Source organism: Ziziphus jujuba, chromosome 3 (assembly GCF_031755915.1).
Source record: "Ziziphus jujuba cultivar Dongzao chromosome 3, ASM3175591v1".
NCBI lineage: Eukaryota > Viridiplantae > Streptophyta > Magnoliopsida > Rosales > Rhamnaceae > Ziziphus > Ziziphus jujuba.
Genome location: NC_083381.1, coordinates 1,990,660 through 2,015,438, shown reverse-complemented (window position 1 = coordinate 2,015,438; position 24,779 = coordinate 1,990,660). Strand labels below are relative to the sequence as shown.

Here is a 24,779-nt window from a genome sequence, read left to right as displayed (position 1 = left end):
GTCCTTAAGTTTTACTTGCTGATACGAATTAGTTAAGTTATGGCATGACCACTTGGGCTATCTCACTTATGATGTCACCAAATCAGTCATGAATAGTTGTAATGTTTCTATTTCCAATAATAAAAGTTTTATTTGCACTACCAGTCAATTGGGCAAAAGCAAACGTTCACCCTTTTCTATGTCTTTGACAGTTTGTGATGAATCTCTTCACTTTATTAGTATTGATTTATGGGTTTCGGCACCATGTTTATCTCAAACGGTTTCACATATTATATTAATTTTGTTGATCATTGTACAAGATTTTCTCGGATTGTTTTGTTGAAAGCTAAATCTAAGGCTTTAAATGCATTCATTCTTTTTTAGAAACAAGTAGAGTTACAGAGTAGTAAGCATATTAAAATGGTACAAACTGATGGTGGCGGTGAGTTTAAACTGTTTGTTTCTTGCTTAATAGCTTATGGAATTGTCTTATGACATTCTTGTCCTCATACTCATGAACAAAATGCATTGTGGAATGCAAGCATCGTCATATTGTTTAGACAGGTTTGACTTTACTTGCTCATGCATCACTTTCTTTGAAATATTAGGGTGAATCTTTTTTAGCTGTTATTTATATAATTAATAAATTACCTTTTCCTGTTTTTCATAATATAAAATCATGGGAACAGTTTTATGGAACCTGACCTGATTATGCCATGCTCAAGGTGTTTGGATGTTGTTGTTTTCCTAATCTTCATCCATATAATAAACATAAATTGATGTTTTGTTCAACACCTTGCACATTTATTGGTTATCATAATATATAAGGGATATAAATGTTTGGCATCTAACAGCATAATTTATATTGCTAGAAATGTGATATTTGATAAGATACGGCTCCTTTTACTTTTAATGATTCTTCTCTATCTACTCAAGAGTTTGTTCCCACTAGGATTGCAACTTTTGTGCCTTATCTTCAAGTGATAAAGACTTTTCATTCAATTCCACCACTACCTATAATTTCTAGTCCTACTAATATTCCACTACAGTATGGTGAATCTACCTAATCTATAAATCCTGCAATGCAATTATCTACTCCTACAACACTTCCATCTTTTACTCTAGTATGGCATTCTATGGTCACTCGATCATAAATAGGCTCTTTAAAGCCACAGGTTTTCCTTGCTGATTCAGAAATATCTAAACCAAAGTTTGGAAGGATGCTTTTGCTAGTCATCAGTGGTGTAAAGCTATGGATGAATAGTATGAAGCTCTCATAGTTAATAAAACTTGGTCAGTGGTTCCCTCTCCACCAAATAAAAAGGTTATCAGTTGTAAATGGGAAAAATTTGGATGGTATAGTTCAATGTCGTAAGGCACGTCTTGTTACCAAAGGATTTCATCAGGTTCCAGTTTTGATTATAAAGAGATGTTCAGCTGTGAGATTCCACATCGGTTGGAAAGGGAAACGAAGCATGCCTTAAAAGAGGGTGTAGATATCTTTCCCTTGCGATGCGTTTTGACAAAACCGTGCGGGCTAGACCCAAAGCGGACAATATCGCATGCAGATGGTCTGGGCCGTTACAGATGGTATCAGAGCCAGTACCCGGATCGATGTGCCAACGAGGATGTTGGGCCCCAAAGGGGGAGGATTGTGAGATCCCACATCGGTTGGAAAGGGGAAGGAAGCATGCCTTAAAAGAGGGTATGGATACCTTTCCCTTGCGACGCGTTTTGACAAAACCGTGCAGGCTGGGCCCAAAGCGGACAATATCACATGCGGGTGGTCTGGGCTGTTACATCAGCCCTATGATTAAACATATTACTATTTGATTTTTACTCACTATAGCCTTTGCCCACAACTAGCCTATGCAACAACTAGATTTTAATAACGCCTTTTTAAATGGCAATCTCACAGAAAAAATATATATGACTTAACCTTTAGGGTATATTTTCTCCTCTAATTCTAATCTTGTCTATAAGCTTCAACAGTTGTTGTATAGCTTTAAGCATGCCCTAAGAGCCTGGTTTGGGAAACATGGTTTTGTACTCAAAGTTTTTGGGTTTAAACAATCACTGTCTGATCATTCTCTCTTCATTTGGTGTTCCTTGACTTCGGTTATTTATTTATTAGCTTATATTGATGATATTATCTTGATTGGTAGTAATGGGCATGAATTGCAATTTATGGTTAATCAGCTTCATCAAAAGTTTGCTCTCAAAGATCTAGGTTCGTTAAATTTTTTTCTTAGAATTAAGGTAGTTCCAATTGTTGATGGTATGTTTTTGTAACAACAGAAGTATATTAATGATTTACTTGTTAAGGTAGCCATGCAACATGCCAAACCATTCCCAATGCCTATGGTGGGTGGTTTTCAACTTTTAGCTTCATTTGGAGGTTCTTTTTCTGATCCTTGTCTCTATCAAAGTATTGGTATGCTTTACAATATGTCATAATTACATGTCCTGAATTATCTTTGTTCGTTAATCGAGTATGTCAATATGTGCAAAATCCTCTTGATGCTTATTAGAAGGCTATAAAAAAAATTTTGAAATATTTAAAAGGCACTTCATGATTTGGCCTTCATCTTAAGCGGTTTAAGAATTTTAAATATTGTTACTTATTGTGATGCTAACTGGGCCTCTAGTCCAGATGATCGTCATTCTACCATAGGATATTATCTTTATCTTGGAAGCAATATTGTTACTTGGAGTGCTAAGAATCAAAATACAATCTCTTATTCATCTACTGAATTTGAGTATCATAGCTTAGCTAATGCTATGTCAAAAAGGTTATGGCTTTGTTCTATGATATTTGAGCTTGGTGTTCCAATTATTAAAGTTCCTTTGTTATGTTGTGACAATTAAAATGCTGTAGCTTTGGCACACAATCCCTTCTTCATAATAAAACAAAACATATTAAGATTGATATCCACTTCATTCGAGAAAAAGTAGCACATCGGTGCTTAGTTGTCCAGTATGTCCCATTTATGGATCAGGTTGCAGATATTTTTACAAAGCCTCTTTCAGCTCCTTGTTTTAAGTTTTTGCATTCCAAGCTCACAGTGTTCGAATCCCTTTTTAGCTTGTGGGGATGTTACAGATAAAGATACTAGCCATAATATCTTATCCTTATTTGAAATATTTCTATTTTGTAACTTGAATTTTGTATTTTGAATTTAACTTATCTATTTGTATTACTTTTGTATCTTTCTGTTAGTCATGTACTCAATAAATACAAAGGCTATAATCAATTTGTGATCGTCAAGAAATATAATCAATTCCTTTTATTCATAATTTAGTTTTCTTAACTGAATATGTTTTAATAAAAAATCTTTTATCGTTGTCTACTCTCTTTATTCAATATTTTATTAGCGTGAGATTTTAACGCTTAGATAATAATCTCCTTGGAGACAGCCAACTGGCAGCAAAACCACTATGTGGTAGAAAAGTTGGTACTCTTTACCCCATATATATATATATATATATATATATATATGTACACAGACTACAAAAAATAAAATAAAATAAAAATGATTTAACAATATGTGATAACAACATTCAAGAAAGAGTGTTGTCAAACGAGTTTTTTAACAATATTCATTGAACATGTGTTGTGTAATATTTAATCATTTAATATTTTACAACCCATATAGTAGAATTTTGTTAACAATGTAATATTAGCATATATATTTGAGTCAATAAAGAATAATGTTGGGGGAGTGCCTGTAAATATTAGTGTGCTTTACGGGCTTATGTAGAGGTGGCAATCTAGGTCATGACACGATGACATGACTCGAAAACGATATAGAATAAATAGATTTAGATTTATCATAAATGAATTCGGATCATAATAGGGTCAACTCGTTTAATACAATTATTAATCGTGTCATTTTCGGGTTGACTCATTTAATTCGAAATTGACCCATTATGACCCATTTATTAAACATGTCAATTTCAACTCGACACGATTATATATGTATTACAACCCATTTAAATTTATTTTTCAATTATAATTTTATCCATAATATAATATTTAATAACTAAAAAATATTATAAATTAAAAACTTTATAAAAAAAATTTTCTATTATTAATTTTTTAAAGACAAAAAATAAATTTTTAATAAAACAAAAATAAATAGGTTAATTTTCAGATTAACGAGTCGATTTCAGATTAACAGGTTAATAGGTCAACATGACCAGTTAAAGTAATCATGTTAAATGGGTCGTGTCGTGTTGACCTGTTTATAAACAGGTTGAGTTAGTGTTTTAGGTACCTGACAAGATTAATAAATGCATCGTGTTTAGATTAGGTATTTTTAACACGATTATTAAACGGATTAACACGAACACGACCCATGAACACGAATTACCAGGTCTAGACTTATGAGTAAGGAGGGCAAAACCAAACCACAACAACAAACCCAATTGAACCAAACTATTGGGTTCGATTTTCATTAGTTTTTATAGCTCATCAATTTGATTTAGTTACATTTAATAATTAAAAAAGGAAGGATATTTATTTAGTTTGTTTTACAAATTGGAACTCAACTCAAACTAAATATTATATAATTTTTATTGTATATATTATATATTTATATATATATAAATATATATATATATTATAATATGTACGTGAAAGCTTATAAATGGTTGGAATGCTCTAATATCGTAATCTTTATCGCATTCTATAACTTTACCATTAAAAAAAAAAAAAAAATACAATCGTTCCCCATATTTGGCATATCAACATGTGATTTCCCATATCTCCTAAATTTTCAAATGTAATTTTATGAAATTTTAAAATAAAACCCAAAACCTTGCCCTATCTATTCAAGCTTGAAACCACCCAACCATTCATCCAGGGGCGTACCATACCATGCCACTATCAATAGTATTAAAAACTTCAGTAAAACCCTCGATAAATAATGTTTGATGAATGAATAATCTTGCTAAATACATAAAGTTTTCCGATAGGGTACTAAATAAATAAGTTTGATAAATGTATACGATAATAATTTTTTGAAACATCCTTTAGGATCCATTGCATATATAAATTAACAATTAATTAAACTTGTAACAATAAATAATATATACAAACATTTATCATATATAATAAGAAAATTTTACTTAATATCTTTTTTATTTTCAATTTAGGTTTTATTTATTTATTTATTTATTTTTAAAATATGCATTTAAAGTTTTTTGCTTTTTCCAAGATGTGTAAGAAAAGGAAATAAGAATTGAGTAATTGATCCACAATTTTCCGTAAGTGTGGAGTCAACAATTAGTTATCAATAATATTCCTTTTTTTAGTATACTTCTTTATATGGTGAAATTCTCTATATTAATTATTAGTTTTTAATTATTTATTGAATGGTGATCAATTCTTGATTGTAAATTTGATTAAACTTGATTGATCTTTTTCTTTATTAATATATATTATACTAGCATTCATCCCATATGATGCATGGTATATATAACCATAATAGATGATGTTAAATATAACCTATAACAATTAATTATATTTGAAAATTTATTTAAAATTTTTATTGCTAATAAGTATATTGGATATATATTTTTTTTCAATCTATACTATAAAAGTTTGTTAAAAAATTATAAATTTAACTTCTATATATAATACTATTCAATTATGAAATTCAAATTCAAAATTTACCTATATAAATTACCTATATAATTTTTTTTATCTATAAAATTTTCCTGTTTAATTTTTCCATCTATGGAATTTAAATTTAAATTCAAATATGTTTATATAATTCAATTTAAATTTAAATGTATTTAAATAATATTTTTCATCAATAGAATTCAAATTTCAATTTAAATGTATTTTTTGGTTTCTTGCAAATAATTCATTTCTATATACTAAATATTTATAATGTAATTTAATTATTTATCATCGTTATAATTTTTATTTATCCTATAAATATATTTTTACTTTATAAGATAAATTATTTATGGAATTCAATTAAAAAATATTTACCTATTTAGTTTTTTTTTTCCATCAATAAAATTAAAATTCAAATCCAAATGTATTTATATAATATTTTCCATCTATAGGATTAAAATTAAAATTAAAATATATTTTTTGATTCTTTGTAAATAATTAATTTTTCTATGTTAAATAATTAATTTAAATCCTTATATTTAATTTGATTAGATAAAAGAATTCAACTTAAATGAAATAATAGCATCCTCTATATCTCTTTCAATTATCTAATATATATATATATATATATATATGTATATATATATATTAATTTAAGGGATCTTTCCTTTCATATATATATATATATATATTATTTTTTTATAAAATAATTATTTTTATTAAATTTTATAACTCATTGTTTCTATTTACAATTATTTATACCATATATAAAATATTTTATCTTGCAAAATATTAGTCAAACTCTGTACAATTATGTATATTTATGATTAATAAAAATCATACTTTGACATATTTCTGAAAAAATTTTAATTTTGTTTTATATTAAATTTAGATATTATATAATTTAATATTGAATATTAAATGTTAAAATTATAAATAATTATTAATTTTTCAATTTAAATTTAAATTTAATAATTATCATTCCAGATCGAATTGATCCATTTTTTATATTCAAGAACATAATAATATAATTGCAAAAAATAAGTAAATAGTAGAATAATTATTTAATAATATTATCTTTCTTGTTAATAAAATAAAAACAGCACAGAATAGCAATTAAGATTCAAGATTGAACAAGATCACAAATATCAATTCAGTTATAATCACAAGTCAAATTAATGGTTATTAGTCTTGTATAATTTTCATTACATTGTAAGCATTCAGTTATACTTTTAAATACAAAATCCACCTTTATGTAAAATTGATTTTATATTGATCCATATTAATTAAATCCTATCATATGTGTACATATATATATATATATATATATATATATATGCATGTTTTGAGCATTTTTTTGGAAAATATTGAAAAAAAAAGTACATTATCTATTTTAAATTTATGATAAAAAGGTCATTTCATTAGTAATTACCATATATTAATAATATTATTTTATAATATATTTTCATTTATTGTATATCTATATATAAATATGTATTAATGTATAGAGTTTTTGTGTGAAATATATTTAATAATAAAAATATATTTTATTATATATATATATATATTTTATCTAATCTTCAAAAAATTCAAAAAATAACCAAATAAGGAGAGAGAAAAATTTCTCTTGCCAAGTTTTATTCTATCCCCAAAAATAAAATTTTCATACCCACATATTATGGAAATTTTTAAAAATTAAGATCAAATTTTTTATTCAAGTTTTACAAAGATCGTATAATTTTTATTTTTGAAAATATTATTTATATAAATTATTTGTAAAAATATTATTTATATAAATTATTCTAAAACCATTGTACATATTACTACAAAGGTTTATAGCCGAATCTTGATAATGCCCATACATTATGGAAATTTTCAAAAAATCAAGATCAAATTATTCTTTTCAAGTTTTATTAAGATTGTGAAATTTTTTAAAGAATTTTATTTTTGGATTTTAATTATTTATAATGCCTTCGGAAGGAAATATATGACAATGATTTTAAGACTGTAGAATTTTTAAGATAATTTTATTTTTGAATTTTAATTTTTTAAATATTTTTGGAGGGAACAGAATGAGCATGAGAATATACGTAGTAAAAAATTTTGCTGACTCTTTACTTTATATATTATATAGATGTATATATTTAGGCTATAATTCCGTTATAATACATATTAGGCCATATATATATTAGGCCATCTAATATCAAGCCATAGATATATATATATATATATATATATAATTTCATTATAATATATGTATATATATTAGGTCATATATATGTATAATTGTGTTATAATAAAATTAAATATTTTATTTATTTTCAATTTATTTCAAAATTATTATCATATGTAATTTTATCAATTGTTTGATAGTTATGGATATTTATATCAAAAATTAATTTTATATATATTTGGTTATATCCATAAAAAGTAAGATAATGAATATTAAATAATAAGTAATATAAATAAAATAAAAATAAAAAATATTTTTGGAAAGAATTTGAAAAAAAGATATACTAACACATGGCGTATATATATATATATATTTTTTCATATATTATATAGATATTTAGTAAAACTATTTCACAAAAATAATTTAAACTTATTTTTATATTAATAAATATTTTTTGATAATCTTATAGATTCAATTGTCGTGATTATTTATAAATGTTTTACCATATATATCTTCACTAGCCCATAATAGTAACATCAGCCCCTTACCATACCGGCTACTAATGTTGACGTAACAAAAGAGGTGGCTTCAGATTTCGTCACCTTTGGAGACAAAAAAGGAAGCTCAATCTCACCACCCAATTTTGTTGCCAACAACGATGACAGCCCCTTTACCACTAGATATCTATGCAACATGAACACTCCTGCCATATATTTAGGATCCATTTTATTTTGTATAGTTGATATAAATAAAATTTTAATTTATAAATTTTTGTATAATAGATTTTTTGAAAATGAATTTTTATTAAAAAACTAATAAATATTTAATTGTAAATAAAAAATATACATTAAATACTAATTGAATTTCCATATAAATTAAAAAAAAAGAACTTTTATAGAGAAATACAAAATTTGGACTTTTCTAAAAATATATATTTTTTTAATCAATAAATCCTTGTTGACTCTTGTGAAACACCGTTATTTTTTAATAAAACAACTTTTGATCTTTAAATAGAGTATTTGGTCTCAAAAAAAATCTCTGTCAAACAGACACATAACAGCTTTGATCTGGCACTTTGCTTGAAATCTAATTATCTTCTTAGTATTTAAATCTCAATTCTCAAACTAAGCAATGAATTCAAAAGCTCAAATAGGATTCTATTAGAGTGCTAAATCAATTTGGTTTCATTTGAAATCTAATCCAAATTGAACTGGTTGGTTCGATAAAAAACTAATCAAAAATTGAACAAACCAATCGAATGTCTACCCCTATTTATGATTATATTTGCTTTTTGATACTCGTTTCTCTATTGTATGGATCTCATTTGAGAGGCTAAGAAGGCATCTTTTAAACCTTGCAATAAATTTAAAATTGAAATTAACCCCTATGACATTTGGTACGAGAGCTTGGTTATAGTTGGTGCGCTATTATAAAGGCCATGTATGAGAGAGTTGCCTATGTGGAGGTGTTTATGGGTGTTTCTTCGTTAGACTTGATTGTGAGTCTCTTTGATCGGATGGATTATGCTGCTGCTAACATGGAGATTTGGCATAAAACCAAGATATCGCATAATTGCTAACATTATAAAAAGCTCTTTTATATATCTCTTTGAATGTGATTCTAATCATTTTATAATCACTCTCAAACAAATACTTAATTTTCTACAACTTATGGTGCTCTGTGTATAAGAAATCTGTAAAGTTATATTTTCACTATAAATTATTTTCCAAAATTTTATTTTTATCAAAATGACCCCAAAAAAAAAAAGTTGATTATGAATATTATGGTTAATGTATATGTTATTATTGTGAGAATAAAATCATTCAAAGTGGTATAATATTTTAAGAATAAAAAATTATTATTTTTTTTTATCAAGAGTGATGTATGAATTCAAATTAATGTATTTTAATAAAGTAATTTTCTCATTTAATATTTATTAGGAAAATAAATATGTGATTCCAAGTTATAATATTTATACTCTAAAAAGTTATAGCATCTTTAAAGGCAAAACATTAATATTATTATTCACCCCCTCCCCCCCCACCCCCCCCAAAAAAAAAAAAAAAAACAGGGGAAGCTTAAAAAATGGGTTTTGGAGAAGTCCATATTCTTTTTTTTCTTTTCCTCTCCATATTCTTCCTTGTTTTAAGTAAAATCCCAGTAATTTGATCAGGCTTCCTCTTATAGATTGATGACTAGTTTTATTTTTCCTTATCTTTATTTTCTCAAATAATCTTGCTCTAACCTAAATAAATAAAAAGCAAAATTGAAATTACCTAATGCTTTATTTATTTACTTATTTATTTTTGCCTGACGGATCCAAACGGAGGGTAAATAAAAGAAGCCGTACTGTACGCGTTTGGAGGGGATTTTGGTGAGCTTCAGCTTTGTGCTTTGAGTTAGCAGCTTCCTCCTGTACTGGATTGGGTTCTTCCTAATGGCTTTTCTTTTTCAAAAATTTCAAGAGGTTTGTCACTCCTTCTCCACCACTTTTCCATTTTCTGTTTATTTCGTTTCGTTTATTTTGTTTTTCCTTCCATTTTTCTCAGCTGTCAAACAGAGAGGTCACGGTTAGACAAATGTTTGTTTTATTTATTTTTTTTATCATTTCGTTTTCGCATTGAAGTTGAGTGCTTTGTATTGTTTTTAAGTTTTCCTTTTTGGGAAAATTAATCTTTTGGGTGGGCGTTTTGAATGGAAAATGTAAGGAGGGTACTGGGGATTTCAGTGAGATTAATGACTTCTACAGAAAATGCATATATGGGTTTCGCAAAATATTATGAAAAAAATTGGACTACTTCTTTGAGTTTTGGGTATTATATTGAAGTAATTAGTTTATTTGATAAGATTTATATATTGGGTTCATGCATAAATTAAGGATGCCAAGATGCTGGATCATATAAAGGATAAGGATAAAGTAAATCTTAGTGTCTAAGTTCGTAATGATCAGAATTCCAATGGTCCTTTAGGTAGAAAAAATAGAAAAAAACGAAGTAAGCCTAAAGCATTACATTTCATTTTCTTGCATGTTTGATCAGATACTTCTTTTTTGGCTATTCTTTCAACAAATTTTTTTTTCCCCCTAATGTTAAATAGTTAGTGCATCATCAGTTCATGCTTTATGATATTAGGCATGCTAAGGCAGAATGTTAAAATAATTATGCTGAAATGGTAAAACTTAAAATTATAAATAATTCTAATGAACTATATAATGCACATGTTGAAGAACTAAGTCTAGTGAAACTTCCGTAACCATTGATCATCTTATGTAATGTTTTTTTTCAAAAAAAGTGTTACTTCGCTGTAGGTTTCTTCATAAAATGTTTCAGATGATTTTGCATATTGGTATTTAATGGGTCCATTAAAAAAACTTGATGAAATTGTAAGACTATGCTATAATATTCTTATCTCTTCTTATGTTTGGTAATGTAATTTTTAAGCATTTGATTTTCAGGCTGTGAAAACTCTTGCAAAAAATCCCATGTTTGCTAGGGATCCAAGGAAACAGCAATATGAGGCAGACATTAATCGCTTGTTCCTTTACACAAGGTCAGTGTAACATTATTTTTCATTGAAGATACAACTTGTCCCTTTTAAAGATGAATTTGCTTGTCCATGGTTATTATGCTGCAATTCGTTGTTGTACAGTAAGCTTGATAGACGAAATATCAGTTCATAGTACCAAATTAGTTGATGAGCTCTATGACTAATTTCTATGCTTTTATTGATGGATTTCTTTCACCGGGTTTAAATTTATGATTGTGCTCAAGCGTTTCCAGAGATCTAATAGTATCAACAATGTTTATATGCTAATCATTTCTGAACTTCTATGTGATTCTTGTTTTGTGATTATGATTATTCAAAAGCGCCATCTTCTATTGAATTATATGCCATGCCATCATGTTTGTTCTCGTGGCTTCAATTAATACCCCTTTAGGTCTATTTCTTCTCTCTTCTAACACCATTTAATACATGAAAATGCTACACTTCCTTGCTAATACGTGGTTGATTTTCATTGTACATTCTATTCTGTAAGTACTTTTGTATTCATATTTCATAGCTAAATGAATTAACTATAACCGTATCCTAATTAATCATATTCTGTGACTTAACCAAAATGTATTGCTTATATAACTTCCAAACTTTATAAGCATCAAGACCAACTTATGTTCTAGCTACTTCTTTTTGAGTACTTATGTGGACATTATAATGAGGATAAGAGTGTAATGCTGTAAATATGCATGAACTCTAGTCATGAAGGTGGAAATTATTTAATGTATTTGATAAGATGTGCCATGTAAAAGAAGGTGAGCTCATTGGGTTGGAAATGGCTGACCTTGTTCTTGTGATCCATGAGGGAGGAATTCTTCAATGAAGTAATATAAACTTAAAATATATCGTGTATGCCTCATTACAGTTGTAGTATTCCTCCATAATCAACATAGATAGTTTCTCAAAGAGTAATAAACTCTTTAGAAGAATCAGATAGCAGATCTGAGAAACCTAGGGGTGTTTTCCATTAATTAGAGAACAAGCTCAAAAGCATTACAATTCAAGAATGATGAAAAACTGGACTGGTTTTCTTCGAGGCTTAGGGAAATATATGAGGTACTGTTTTGCATAACAAACTCCAATATCTAATTATAATAAATTCGATAAAATGAGAGCAGTTAGTAAAATAGCGAGCGACAGAATTACAAGTAGCAATTTGAATTAAGAGCAGTATGCAACAACCATCTTCTCCGCTAAAGAAACATTGCCATGAACTTCTTTGTTACTGCTCCACTGAACTTTCATAACAGAACTTTGGCACAGAAATTTGACACCTGTCATCTAAATATTATGTTCTTGTTTCAAAAACCATTTTGTTATTACCCTTTGCCATGTGTAATGGTGTTAAGAGTAGTTGAGAATTCACTTTCTTTGGGTGCGTAGAAATTTGACAACTATTCAGTATTATCTATGAACGCCTTACCAAATGATACATCACAAAGATAAAGAATATATTCCTTTGATCTGCTGCTAGGTTTTTTTCCATCACTTTCGGAGCACATTCTTCTTTAGCTATCGAGACCAGAGAATTGAGAGCCTTTGGATATCTGGCACAGGGTTTCCAAATGATTGCAGCTAATAGAAATACAAAACTGTAATGCAATGTTTTTTTTTTTTTTATTTTTTGCTCTCACTTTCACTATTTGGCGAGTTTGCATTCTCAACTTGTCTCACTCTTTGGGTCAATTTTTCTTTTCCAATAAGGGAAGTTTGGTTTTTTTCTCTTACTATACGAGTGGTTTCCAACAAACTCGTGAGCTTTCTGTGAGCAATCTTTTAAAGAAAACCAAACCCAATAAAGGAAGATCCACGGGATTAAGAGCTGAAGCAAAGAGGGAAATTCACATACAAGTAGAAAGTAGTTGAAAAGAATTTGACATTGATATTTAACAATGTTCCACGCTATTAAACATCCTAGTGTCCTCTTCAATGATTGGAACCACAATGTACATTACAAGGCTGTTCTTTGAAATGTTTATCTTTTAGCAAAATTTCTTGTCAACTTTATAGCAAGTGGTGAGGGAATCTGTGCATAACCAAGATTTCCTGAACAATATAAACTTATCTCAGTAATACAATTATCAGTCTGAAAGATATGAACCCGAAGTGTACATGCTCTTCTAAGTCATCCATATGGTTTAAGAGCCTCTTACCCATACCTTTTTCTCGGCCACCCTTTCCTATGATGAATTATCCTTTGTGTTGCCATAAGCATACTTGGCTGGAAAAAATACTGCCACTTTCACCTAGTACCTCACCGATTGTTCAGCAGCGGTAATGCAATATTTAGCTTCTTAAACATATAACAAGTGGCAGTACACAGTCCTATTCCATCCTATTGGAGGGTCATTTTGTAATGGAAGAACTGTACTTTATCTTTACTAATTGAAACAATTTCAAAATGCGAAGCAAGTGGAATTGTGTAAAAGAAATGATGATGTATGTGAGCCACAATGTGGGAACCATAATTTGCCTGCGAGTAAGTAATGGGAGATTAGAATTGCATTTAAGCTTTCCAATTGACATCCCCGAAGACCTAGAATTTGATGACCAGTGTGGGTGGGTTCAGGGCATTGGTAGGCTACTTGGTGTCCAATCCTATATTGTTTGGGTGTAGATCGGGAGATAATTCAAATGTAATAATATTCACTTTTATAATGCCGAGGTCTTTTTAGAGTAGTTGGTTTTAGAGTTCGAAAGAACTCAGAAGTTAAGTGTGTTTAGGCGATAGCAATCTTAGAATGGGTAATCTCCTAGGAAGCTCTGAAAAAAAACCCATATTGAATGCGGTGGTTAAATTGGGAACAATTGACAGGTTTGCCAGTGGAGGTGGGGCGTTACAAATGGTATCAGAGCTTGTGTTCGGTCAGAAATGTGCTAGTGAGGATGCTATTGGATTTCAAAGGGGGTGGATTGTAACAACCAATGTGAGCGGGTGTGGGGTATGTTTTAATGTAGATCAGTAGATGATTCAAATGTAACAATAGTTGCTCTTATAATGTTGTAGCTTTTTCAAAATAGTTGGCTTTAGGATTTGAAAAAATTCCAAAGTTAAGTGTGCTCAATCGAAAACAATTTTAAGATGGGTGATCTCATGGGAAGCTTTGGAAAAAAAAAAAAAGCTTCATATTATAGTTAAATTGAGGACAATATCACAGAGTGATAGGTCTGCTAGTGGAGGCGAAGTGTTACATAGAAACACTTTGAAGGTCTTGTTTTTTCTTTTACTATTACCATATGCAAAAATAATTCTTACTGCTTTTTGCATGTGGTTAAGCCTATGTAATACTTATGATGGCAGCTTTTTATATCCCTTGACATTCAACTTAGTTACAGTGTAAATAAGTCCATTTATTTAAATATCTCTATAGCATTTAACCATAATTTCACATATCTATAAAAATATCTTTACGAATTTATGCTATTGGATACGCTTTTTATTATTTTCCTTTATTTTTCTTGATGCGATCAAACCCTATTTTTATGGTTTCCCCTTCAAATTTCTAACTTGAGTCAATGAGAGGGGATGCTAGTTTTTTATATTTGTGTACAGTAACTTAAAACTGTTGTTGTTTCAACTTTACTTGTGCTTAAAACATTTGTAGTTTATGGTCTGTCAATCTTGTCAACACAGAGTTGAGACTACTACCTAGTAGGCCAATAATTTAAGTTTTTGGGTTTGATGGTAACTTTGATATGGTATGGTATCATATCTTGCCATCTGCTTTGTCTTATGTTGGATTTATATTGACTGCTATTTCTAGTAAATTATCCTTTTGCATGTGGAAAGAAATGAAGTTGTGTCCGGTGATTGTTCAGGCCTACATGTTTTAATTTGACATTTATCGTTGGGTCCACTGTTAAGTTAAAACTTTTGGGTTTGTTGATGACTTAACATCATTTATTAAGTTTTTCTTTCAAAGTACTAATTATATTGTTACGATCCTATCCTTGGCATTGTTTTATTGGATGAATACCATCTTAACTTTTTGAAAAATAGAAAGTTGGATTAAACATACTTGTGGGCCCTCTAGTTCCAGTAGTTTTCTGTTTTAGCAGTCTAATATAAAATATTTAAATAGATTGTACCATGAAATTTGATGTGATTTGAATGTTTTCTTATCATAAAAAGGTTCTAATTTATAATTAGATTATTTTTACCATGAAATTAATTGTGGTTTTTTAATTTCTTTCTTATTAAACGGTGTTAAATGGAATTTCTGCTATTTATGTTAGAAATTTGTAGGGATTCTTTGAAAACAATTTCTGGACTAAAAGTATAGCTTCCAATATAAAACATATCTTGCCTGAGTTTTGCAAAAGAATATTTTTTTCCATTTGATCTAGCTATTGTGACTGATGTGTCGTATTATCAGGTTAAATATACATACTATTATGTAGTTTTGACATACATGGTTTTCGCTGGATACAAGCAAGCCAATAGTATAATTGAGGCACTTAAGCATCTTATGTTGATCATCTCAAAATTGTGGACCATTTTAATTTATTCGATTTTGATGGCTTAAAAAGCAATTTACATTGCATGTTAATTGACAATACAATTGGATCCTTAGATCTTCAAAAGCTAGCATCATGACTGCACTAATTCATAGAAAGGTCTTAATAAATCCAATAGAAGTGAATGTAAGGGCATCTTTTAGTTTATTTTTGCAGGTGTAATCTATTGCCTTCTTGTTTTCTATTCCATGGGAATTGGGTTTATGTAGATTTTCTTCTGCCTTTTATCAGCTTTCATGCTCTTGAAATACCCCTTCTTGTTCCTTAGGGTGTTTTCAGTTTACGCTAATTAAAATTTGGATCTCCAGCTATAAGTTTTTGGGAAGGAATGCTGAGGAAGCAGATGCTGAGGAGATCATAGACATGGCAAGTAAATTCTCTGTTGCTGATCAAGAGAAACAGGTCCAAGAAAATGTCCATTTGCAAATTAAAAGCTTCTGTACATCTATGGATGAAATTCTTCTTCCTGATGCAAAGATAAAAAATGAGCCAATTGAATCACCTGAACAATCTAATGCCAGTTCTCGTCGAAGTGGCCTTAGTTTTGCTGTTGGCAAAAATAGATCACCTACAAACCATCCTGGTGAGTTTCTGTTTGATATTTTTCTGAGAAAACTTTGTATTGTTTTTTAGTGAGTTTGAATTCTCATCTACAATATTCTGTCATGCTATCTACCAATTTTACTGCATTTAACATGTTAAGCCCTTTTTTGTTGACTTGATGTGCATAACTAAGCTCACTTTCTAATAACGTAAAGTTCTGAATGGTAACTAACATGGTATCACAGCACTAATTTCCTTTCTGTGCCCGTCTTTGAATCCTTTTGACCTCTGTTTCTGGTAGTAGTGTTTTGTATGTGTAAAGACCCACTTGCTACCCCATTATGTTGGACAGAGTACATGTGAGGAAGAGTCTTAGTGCTTGTTTTGTTGACTTGGTCATGAAGGACATGAAAGTGCATTTATGAAATTGATATAGGATGAACTGAAGAGAGATGAAGAATACAGAATTTGAAATAGAGGGGAGAAAACTTGAAGAAAGTGGGAGAAAATGGACAGAGTGGGCAGATTAGAGAGCAAATTCAACAACCGGGAAGAGTAGGGGAAATCCCAAAATAACTTTATTTGAGAATTCATAATCTCAATGAGTGCATCTAATAAGGTTCTAGTGGAGTGTCCCATTTCTAATAAAAGTAAAACAACCATTTGAAAAAGGATACCTAAAGTAAACTGGAAACTAGTTCAACTAGGAAACTATCAAACTCCTATGCTAGATAACAGTTCTAAAAAATAATTGTGTTCCTATTCTACATCTCTTGATGGTAACTTAAACATGACCTAACTTTGTTATTTTGAAATCCTATCCATGGGTTCTTGAGTTATCAACCTAAATATGTTAACTTAATTATGGTGTCAGTAGAAGTTTACTTGTCTAGTCAGAATAATTTTAGCAACCAAATTATTTTAACTGCATCAGTTGTACAACTTATTTGGTTGTATGACTGATGCAGCAACATCTACACTATGTCACCCTTTACCTCTTGAATGGGTAATGACGGATTCATCAAGTTCATTTGGAATGGACCCCTTTCTAACAATATTATGATTTTTTTTTTTTTTTTCGGTGAATAACAATATTAACAATTTGCATTGGATAATGAAGCAATTGTTTTGAAATTATAAGTTGATGTTCATTTGAAATTGTGATATGCTGAAATATTGAAGCCATCATACTTGATCCATACGGCAGCTCATAGGAAAAGGTGCCATAGGGCATTAATACCATCATGATCATGATAAGCACCTTTTATTTTTATTTTATTTTATTATTTATTTATTTATTTTCCTTCTTCTGATTACTGGGTGGAGGTTGAACAATTAATGTCTTTTCAGTGCAGATGTACCTGAGACAAGGCCTTTTAATCGGACCGAGCTCTCTCAGAGATTAAAGGATCTTATCGGCTTCACACTTGATACCAGACCTTCTCAGATACCCCACAAGGAAGCAGGACTAGGTTTATTCTTAAATGGTAATGCTGATATTGGCACTGTCGTAGCCATTTACCCTGGCATAATATATTCCCCAGCTTATTACCGCTATATTCCTGGATACCCAAGAGTTGATGCACAGAATCCATATTTGATCACAAGGTATGATGGAACTGTTATTAATGCCCAACCTTGGGGTTTTGGGGGTGAAACCCGTGAAGTGTGGGATGGCTTCATTATGCCGGAGATGAAACGTAATGTGCAAGGTAATGAGAAAGGTTCAGACCGATTGTGGAGACTTCTCAGTAAGCCATTGGAGGGGACACGAGTGGGATATGGTAGCAACATACTAGAACGGAGAAACCCATTAGCTTTGGCTCATTATGCCAACCACCCTGCAAAGGGCATGACCCCAAATGTTATGATTTGCCCGTATGACTTCCCATTAACTGAAAAGGACATGCGAGCTTATATTCCAAATGTGATTTTTGGGAGAGCAGAAGATGCAAATATGAGGAGATTCGGCAGCTTTTGGTTCAAATCTGGGAGTTCAAGAAATGGTGGCTCAGATGTCCCTATTCTGAAGACTCTTGTTCTGGTGGCTACAAGAGAACTTTGTGATGAGGAATTGCTTCTGAACTACAGGTTGAGCAACCTGAAGCGTCGGCCAGAATGGTATACTCCTGTGGATGAGGAGGAGGATAAAAGGAGGTGGAGCTAAACATGTGAAAGGCTGGTGTTTTTGTTACATTTCTAGCATTTTCTGCATGGGAATTTTTCCAGTTAGGGTAAGCCCTTGCACCTTTTTCTTTCTTCTTTTTTTTTTTTTAATTTTTTTTATATTCCCTGTTTTGACCGCTAAAAGGCTTCTAACCCGGACATATTTCCAGAGCCATAAAGAATACTAATCACTAATTTATACACACACAGTTTTTCTGCCAAGGGGTAGCAACTTCAAAGGTGTTTGATTTTGTTAAACTTTGTATTTTTTGTTTTGCAATCTTGAGTTATGTAGTAGTTACTTGGGAAAATGACACAAATGCCTTTACTTTGCGAAGTTTTGCGGCTATAGCTTTTGTATTTTAAAAAATTAAACAAAAGCCTTACATTCTGTTTCCACTAATTAGTCCACCTGTCCTATCGGCTTTGCCTTTTCACTTGGGGCAACTTGACTAACAGTTGTTGGTGAAAGGTGATTGGTAGAAACAGCTTACAGGTGGCTATTGCTTATTGGGTTAATAGGACACAAGGAAACGAGCTTTGCAAAGACCAGAAAATTGTATATTAATTTGATGCAAATTATCCATGATAGTTATAATAACTGCCGCACATTTATCATCCAAATTAGCCTCAGATTTTGGAACATCAACACCAAACGACGAGACTTAAGACAATGAAACATGTTTGTTCCAACTTGGCTGCTATTCTATGGGGTACATTACTCTGTCAGAAAAAAATAAAAAATGTTAAAGAGTTGTATGACAACAATCAATCATAATCAACAATAATGGCTCTCTATGAAAATCAATGGCTTGGTTTTTATTGTTTTGTATTCTCTTCCTTGTTTCGTTTGCAATTGATTATTTCCCATTTGTTCTTTTACTTTTCGTCCTTTCTTCTTTGAAGGGAGTTCTGCTTCTTTCTCTCTCCTAATTTACCTTTCCATTCACTTGGATCTTTTATATGTTTCATGAATTTTGTCCAATCCTCCCTTTTTCAGTTGGACCAAAAAAAAAAAAAAAAAAAAAAAGGAATAGGAGAAGGATCTTCCTCACTTTTACGCCTATACCGTTTCCATATTTTTTAGTGTAGCATGGTAGATTGTAGAGTCTTGCGTTGCTTATGTACTATATCGATAGGTATTATGTGATTTTGGATTTTGGTTTTCAAAAGCAACTTGACTTGTATTTTTAGGAGAGATCCAATAGACATATAAAGCTAGTAGCTAACTAAGAATTATGGAAATGGCGTTCTTGTCACAATAATTATCTCTACATAAAATGGAACACATTTTTGTGTAACATGCCATGCATGATGGTCCTCTCGAACTTTGCCTTGTGCCTTTCCATCTGTATTATGACACTCTCCTTAGGTGTCTCTCCATCAGAACTCAACCCTGAGGTTGTTGCACTTCAAGAGGCCAATCTTATCAAAGCGCTTCCTGGCTACAGGGCCGGCTTAAGGCCCCCATTTTATTGGGGTCTCCCCCAAAATATTTTTCCTCTATATTATATATACATGTGTAATTATTAAATATAATATAATTATTAAGTGATTTTAGAAACATGATTAGTTGACTTTGGTATAATTCTGAAGTATCTCTAATTGATCATTTATTACCATAGTTATCTTTAATTATTTTTATCTTTAGAAAAAAAAAAAAAAAAAAAACACCAATCAAGTCTTAAGTAAAACTTTTTTTATTCTATTTCTAAAATCAACTAGATTTTAACGGTAGAAAAAGAGAAAACTCATGTTAAATACTCTTCTTTATTCATCAATTTATGTGTTTTTTCTCTTGCTCACTTTTTTTTTTTTTCTCTTCTCATTCATTTATTTTTCATATTTGTTTAATCTTTGATACTCATCCTATACAATTTGCAATTCTAATTCAGGACTCTAAAATAAAAAGTAAACTTGTCAATTGTTATTTATTTTAATAAATTTATATTCATTCTCCTAATATATATATATATATACATATTATTTTATATGAATTCTGTAGTTATTTGCTAATTATTTTTGTTGTTCATAAAAATATATATGTATATATATACACATATACTTCATGTTTCTCTAGTTTGTGTTTTCATTTTTTCTTTATATCTTTTATTCAACTAAATTGATTAGATTTTAATCCTTACATGGTTTTGTAATCTGGGCCAATTATTCTTCTAGATGCTTATTCTAATTAATCTGAGTTAATATTTGTTTGTTATTTTATTATTTTCATGCAGGTAATAATGTCAAACTTTAAAGTATCATCAAATTAAAAGTACAAGCCATAAATTAGGTTTTATTATTATTTTTATTTCTAAGCATTTTTATTTTGGTAAAATATTAGTGACCTGTATTTTTTATTTTTTGAATATAAATATGTCTACTATAAAATATGATTTTGGATATGCAAAAAAGAAAAATAGAAGAATTTATTCAATCTCAAAAAGGTACAATTGATAGGTTTGTTACAAGTACTAAAAACCAAAAGAAAAACTAATTGAAAATTTAAATGAAAAACAATTGAATTTTCACTACAATATGATACATTATTAGGACAAAAAGAAACTTGTCGAGAACTTTCTAATGATTCCAAATCTACTTCACCAAATATTAATATTAACAAAGAAGATAATAATAATTTAGAAGAAGATGAATTAATTGATCAGGAAGATAAAAATTTTAATAATATATTGATTAAACAATTGTTAAAAATATAAATGATTCAGCACAAAGGAAAAATATAAATACAAATTTAATAGATTTATTAGTTGAAAAATGTCCAATTAGGTAAACCAATTTATTTTTCTCCAAATGATGAAAATTCTAAACACTTTCTATGGTTCATTACATTCGAAAATTACCAAAAGGAGAAAAACATGGTAGTAGACAGCTAGTATATTCAAAAGAATTAGATAAAGTATTTTGCTTTTGTTGTAAATTATTTAGACAAAAATCAATTAGAATTCATTTCACAAACCAAGGATGTCGAGATTTGAAAAATCTTAGGGTGAAGCTTAAAAGTCATGAAATAAGCCAAGCTTAAAAAAATCAAAAGTCATGAAACAAGCCAAGCTTAAAAAAATCAAAAGTCATGAAGCTTGTCATGAAACAAGCAGTGAACATATTATAAATATGAATATATGATGTTGAAATGAAATTACTTAAAAATAAAACCATTGATCAAAATTTACTATAAAATATATATAAGGAAAAAGAGCATTGAAGGAACATATTAATAAAAATTATTGACGTAGTTAAAAATCTTGCAAAAAATAATTTGGCAGTTATGGTACAAATGAGAAGATTAATTAAGATAATAACAGAAATTTTTTAGGTTTAATTGAAATGATTGCAGAATTTGATCATGTAAGAACACCTTAAACATATTCAACATGGTAAAATTCATATTTATTATCTTAGCCATAACATACAAAATGAGTTAATAAATATGTTAAGATTAGAAATAAAAAGTACTATAACTAAAAAACATAAAAGAAGCAAAAGTACCTTTTAGTCATACGTCACTGTAATGTAAGCCATAAAGAACAAATGTCTTTTATATTAAGATGTATAGATATATCAACAGGTCCAATTAAAAAAGAAGAGTATTTTATATAATTTTTTAAAGTAGATGATACATGAGGGAAAGGTTTTTTTGATATGCTTACAAGTATAACAAAAAAAAATTTTTGAACTTGATATATTTGATATAAGGGAACAAGTATATGATAATAGGTCTGATATGAAAGGTAAAAAACAAGGCATACAAAAGAGATTTTTAGATATAAATTCTAGAGCTTTTTATACACCATGTGATTGCCATAGTCTTAATTTAGTGCTTTGTGATATGGTTAATTCTTGTCCTCATGCTATAACATTTTTTGGCATTACACAACATATATATATATATATATATACTCATTATTTTCTTCTTTTACAAAAAGATGAAAAAATTTGCAAGACCATGTTGTGGACTATAACTAGTTTCGTATGGTTGATTCCTACATGAATTTGGACGGTAGTTGTAAGGGGAGTTACTGAATGCTCTGCTTGATTATCTTACTATGCGTTGCATTAAAAACATGTTTTGGCTTAATAGGGGTAACAGGGACAAGGCCATTTGACTAGGGAGTAAGTTTGGAGCTTTTAGTGTCAAATTAATTTTTAATTCTTTTGATCATGGTCGCTTTGTTGTGTCTTCTTAGTACAAGATTATATGGAAAAGCACTATCCATAAGAGGTTGAAATTCCTTTCGTGTAAAACTCTAAACCTAAGCCTCCCTATTAAATCCACTCTTATAGATCGACAGCTCCCTGTTTTGAATCTTAAGTGTTTGCATGGTTGTATTGAGCTGGAGAGTGAGGATCATCTGTTCTTCTATAGCCCTGTTGCGAGGGCCTTGTGGTTTTCGTCTCCCTTTGATAAAGCCCTTCTCGTGGAGCTATCAAGATCAACATTGGTGCTTCCACCAAGAATAATGTCAGTTTTTTTAGTGCAGTTGCTAGAGATCATAGAGGTTTTGTGCTTAAAGTCTCTGGCTCGTGACACCATTGAATATTTCGAAGCTGCTAAAGCATGTGCTATCAATAAAGTGGTTCTGCTAGCTTTGGAGGAAGGATGGCTGCGTGTCTGCTTTGAAAGGATGCAAAGCTTTTGTGCAAAACTTGAATGATAGCAAAACTAGCTCATTGGTCTATTGAAGTTATTTTAAGTTGTTCAATTAATCACTTTCAAATTATTTAATTGTTTGTATATAATATTTATTATATCATACTATTTTCACCTTAATTTTACCTATTTATTTTAAACGAATATTTTTGGAATATTTATCTAAATAATATTTTGTTTCATTTTAATCTTATTCAAATTTTATTTTATTTCATTTTATCTTTTTTATTTTTTATTTTTCATAATAATATTTAAATATTTGGGAAGACAAAATTATTAATTTTTGTGAAAAATCATTTTAAATAAATAAAATTTTCAAGTGGAGTGAATTAGTGATGATTTTGAGAGAAAACCATTTTTATAAATATCTACTTAAATTTCTTAAATTACCTTTATCATTATTAATTTTTTAATTTCCTATTTAATTAATTATTTATTTATTATTTTTGTTTGTGTTTATTTAGTATTACTATTAGAAATTAGATGGGTATCATTCATTGGGATGATTAGCACCCCAACCTTTTTCTCTGGGTCAAAGTAAATAGTGGATTGACTGCCCGACTGCAAGTTCCTCTGACTATCTGCTTCCATTGCTGCATTCAAGAGAAACCCTCTTTCTATTTCTCTATATTATTTTTATTATCATATCTCCTCTTTTTGTAATATTTGTGTTTCTTAAAATAACCTTAGAATACTCTGATACTGAATTGTAGATTTGTTAGCCCATATATTACTATTTGTGTTTATTAATTATTGTTTTATGCTTTGTTCCTTTAATTTTTTGGTATTGGATTGTAGATTTGTTAGACTATATATTGCTATTTGGAATGCTCTGGTATTGGATTGTAGATTTGTTAGACTATATATTGCTATTTGTGTTTATTAATTATTGTTTTATGCTTCATTCCTTTATTTTTTTTAGAGTACTGTAATTTTATAGAAATTTTGTAGTAAAAGAGAGAGAATAAAACGGTTGTATATTTTGAAATGCATTTTCTATGCAAAGAATTTTGAGGTAAGTTTAATCCCTAAGGCTATGTTGCGATTTTCTATAAAATTTCCTATGAGAGCTTTCTCCTATCCAGGGCTCTGTGAAGGTCTTGGTATCTATGCTAGCTGCCACAAATGTAGGCCATACCATGACACATGTTGAGCCAGATGAGCCCAGAGATGTGGAGATATTTTGACAGGAAGAGATGAAATTGGGTTGTTGGTTTGAGGGGTGTCGGCCAAGAAAGAAAATAAAATAAAAAAATAGAAAAAGAAAAAGGTAGGTGGTCCTGAGTTTGAGAGGGTGACTCTATTGGGTTAAACTTTTAGGGTGGAACCCAAGCCTTTGGATAGATGCAGGAAATAAACCATTTAGGCTTGGAAGATAAAATTATTTCTAACACAGGTTGGACTTGACTTGGACCTGGTCTTTCTCAGGTCTATTCTGCTTGTTGATCTCCATGGTACTCCAATATCTTTGTCAGATGATCTATGATGAAGATGGTCCTGGAAATCTATCCCGGCCCGTCTCAATATCATCTCTTCTTGGTCACTTCTCACAG

General features: G+C 29.7%; 1 protein-coding gene across 6 annotated transcripts; it reads left to right on the top strand.

Moving 5' to 3' along the window:
* Nucleotides 1–9,830: 9,830 nt before the first annotated feature.
* Nucleotides 9,831–23,324, top strand: LOC107405620 (uncharacterized). 6 transcript variants are annotated; one of them, XR_009638467.1, is made up of 5 exons: nt 9,833–10,245; nt 11,233–11,327; nt 16,157–16,431; nt 17,747–18,625; nt 23,057–23,324. XR_009638467.1 is itself a non-coding variant. In XM_025069148.3 (4 exons), exons 2-4 carry the CDS (start codon nt 11,291–11,293, stop codon nt 18,556–18,558), a joined length of 1,164 nt encoding a protein of 387 aa, XP_024924916.3. In that variant the 5' UTR covers nt 9,831–10,245; nt 11,233–11,290; the 3' UTR covers nt 18,559–18,956. The 6 variants fall into 6 exon arrangements, 2 of the variants coding, with proteins under 2 accessions (XP_024924916.3, XP_015868179.3); XR_009638466.1 differs by lacking the exon at nt 23,057–23,324 and adding an exon at nt 22,889–23,010; XR_009638464.1 differs by lacking the exon at nt 23,057–23,324 and adding an exon at nt 22,868–23,006.
* Nucleotides 23,325–24,779: the final 1,455 nt, after the last annotated feature.

Bases quoted from the DNA above. Each gene is read 5' to 3' on its own strand.
- LOC107405620 (XM_016012693.4), top strand. From the start codon at position 10,216: ATGGCTTTTCTTTTTCAAAAATTTCAAGAG. The intron at 10,246-11,232 runs GTTTGTCACTCC...TTTGATTTTCAG, and splicing joins TTTTTCAAAAATTTCAAGAG to GCTGTGAAAACTCTTGCAAA. The intron at 11,328-16,156 runs GTCAGTGTAACA...TTGGATCTCCAG, and splicing joins CGCTTGTTCCTTTACACAAG to CTATAAGTTTTTGGGAAGGA.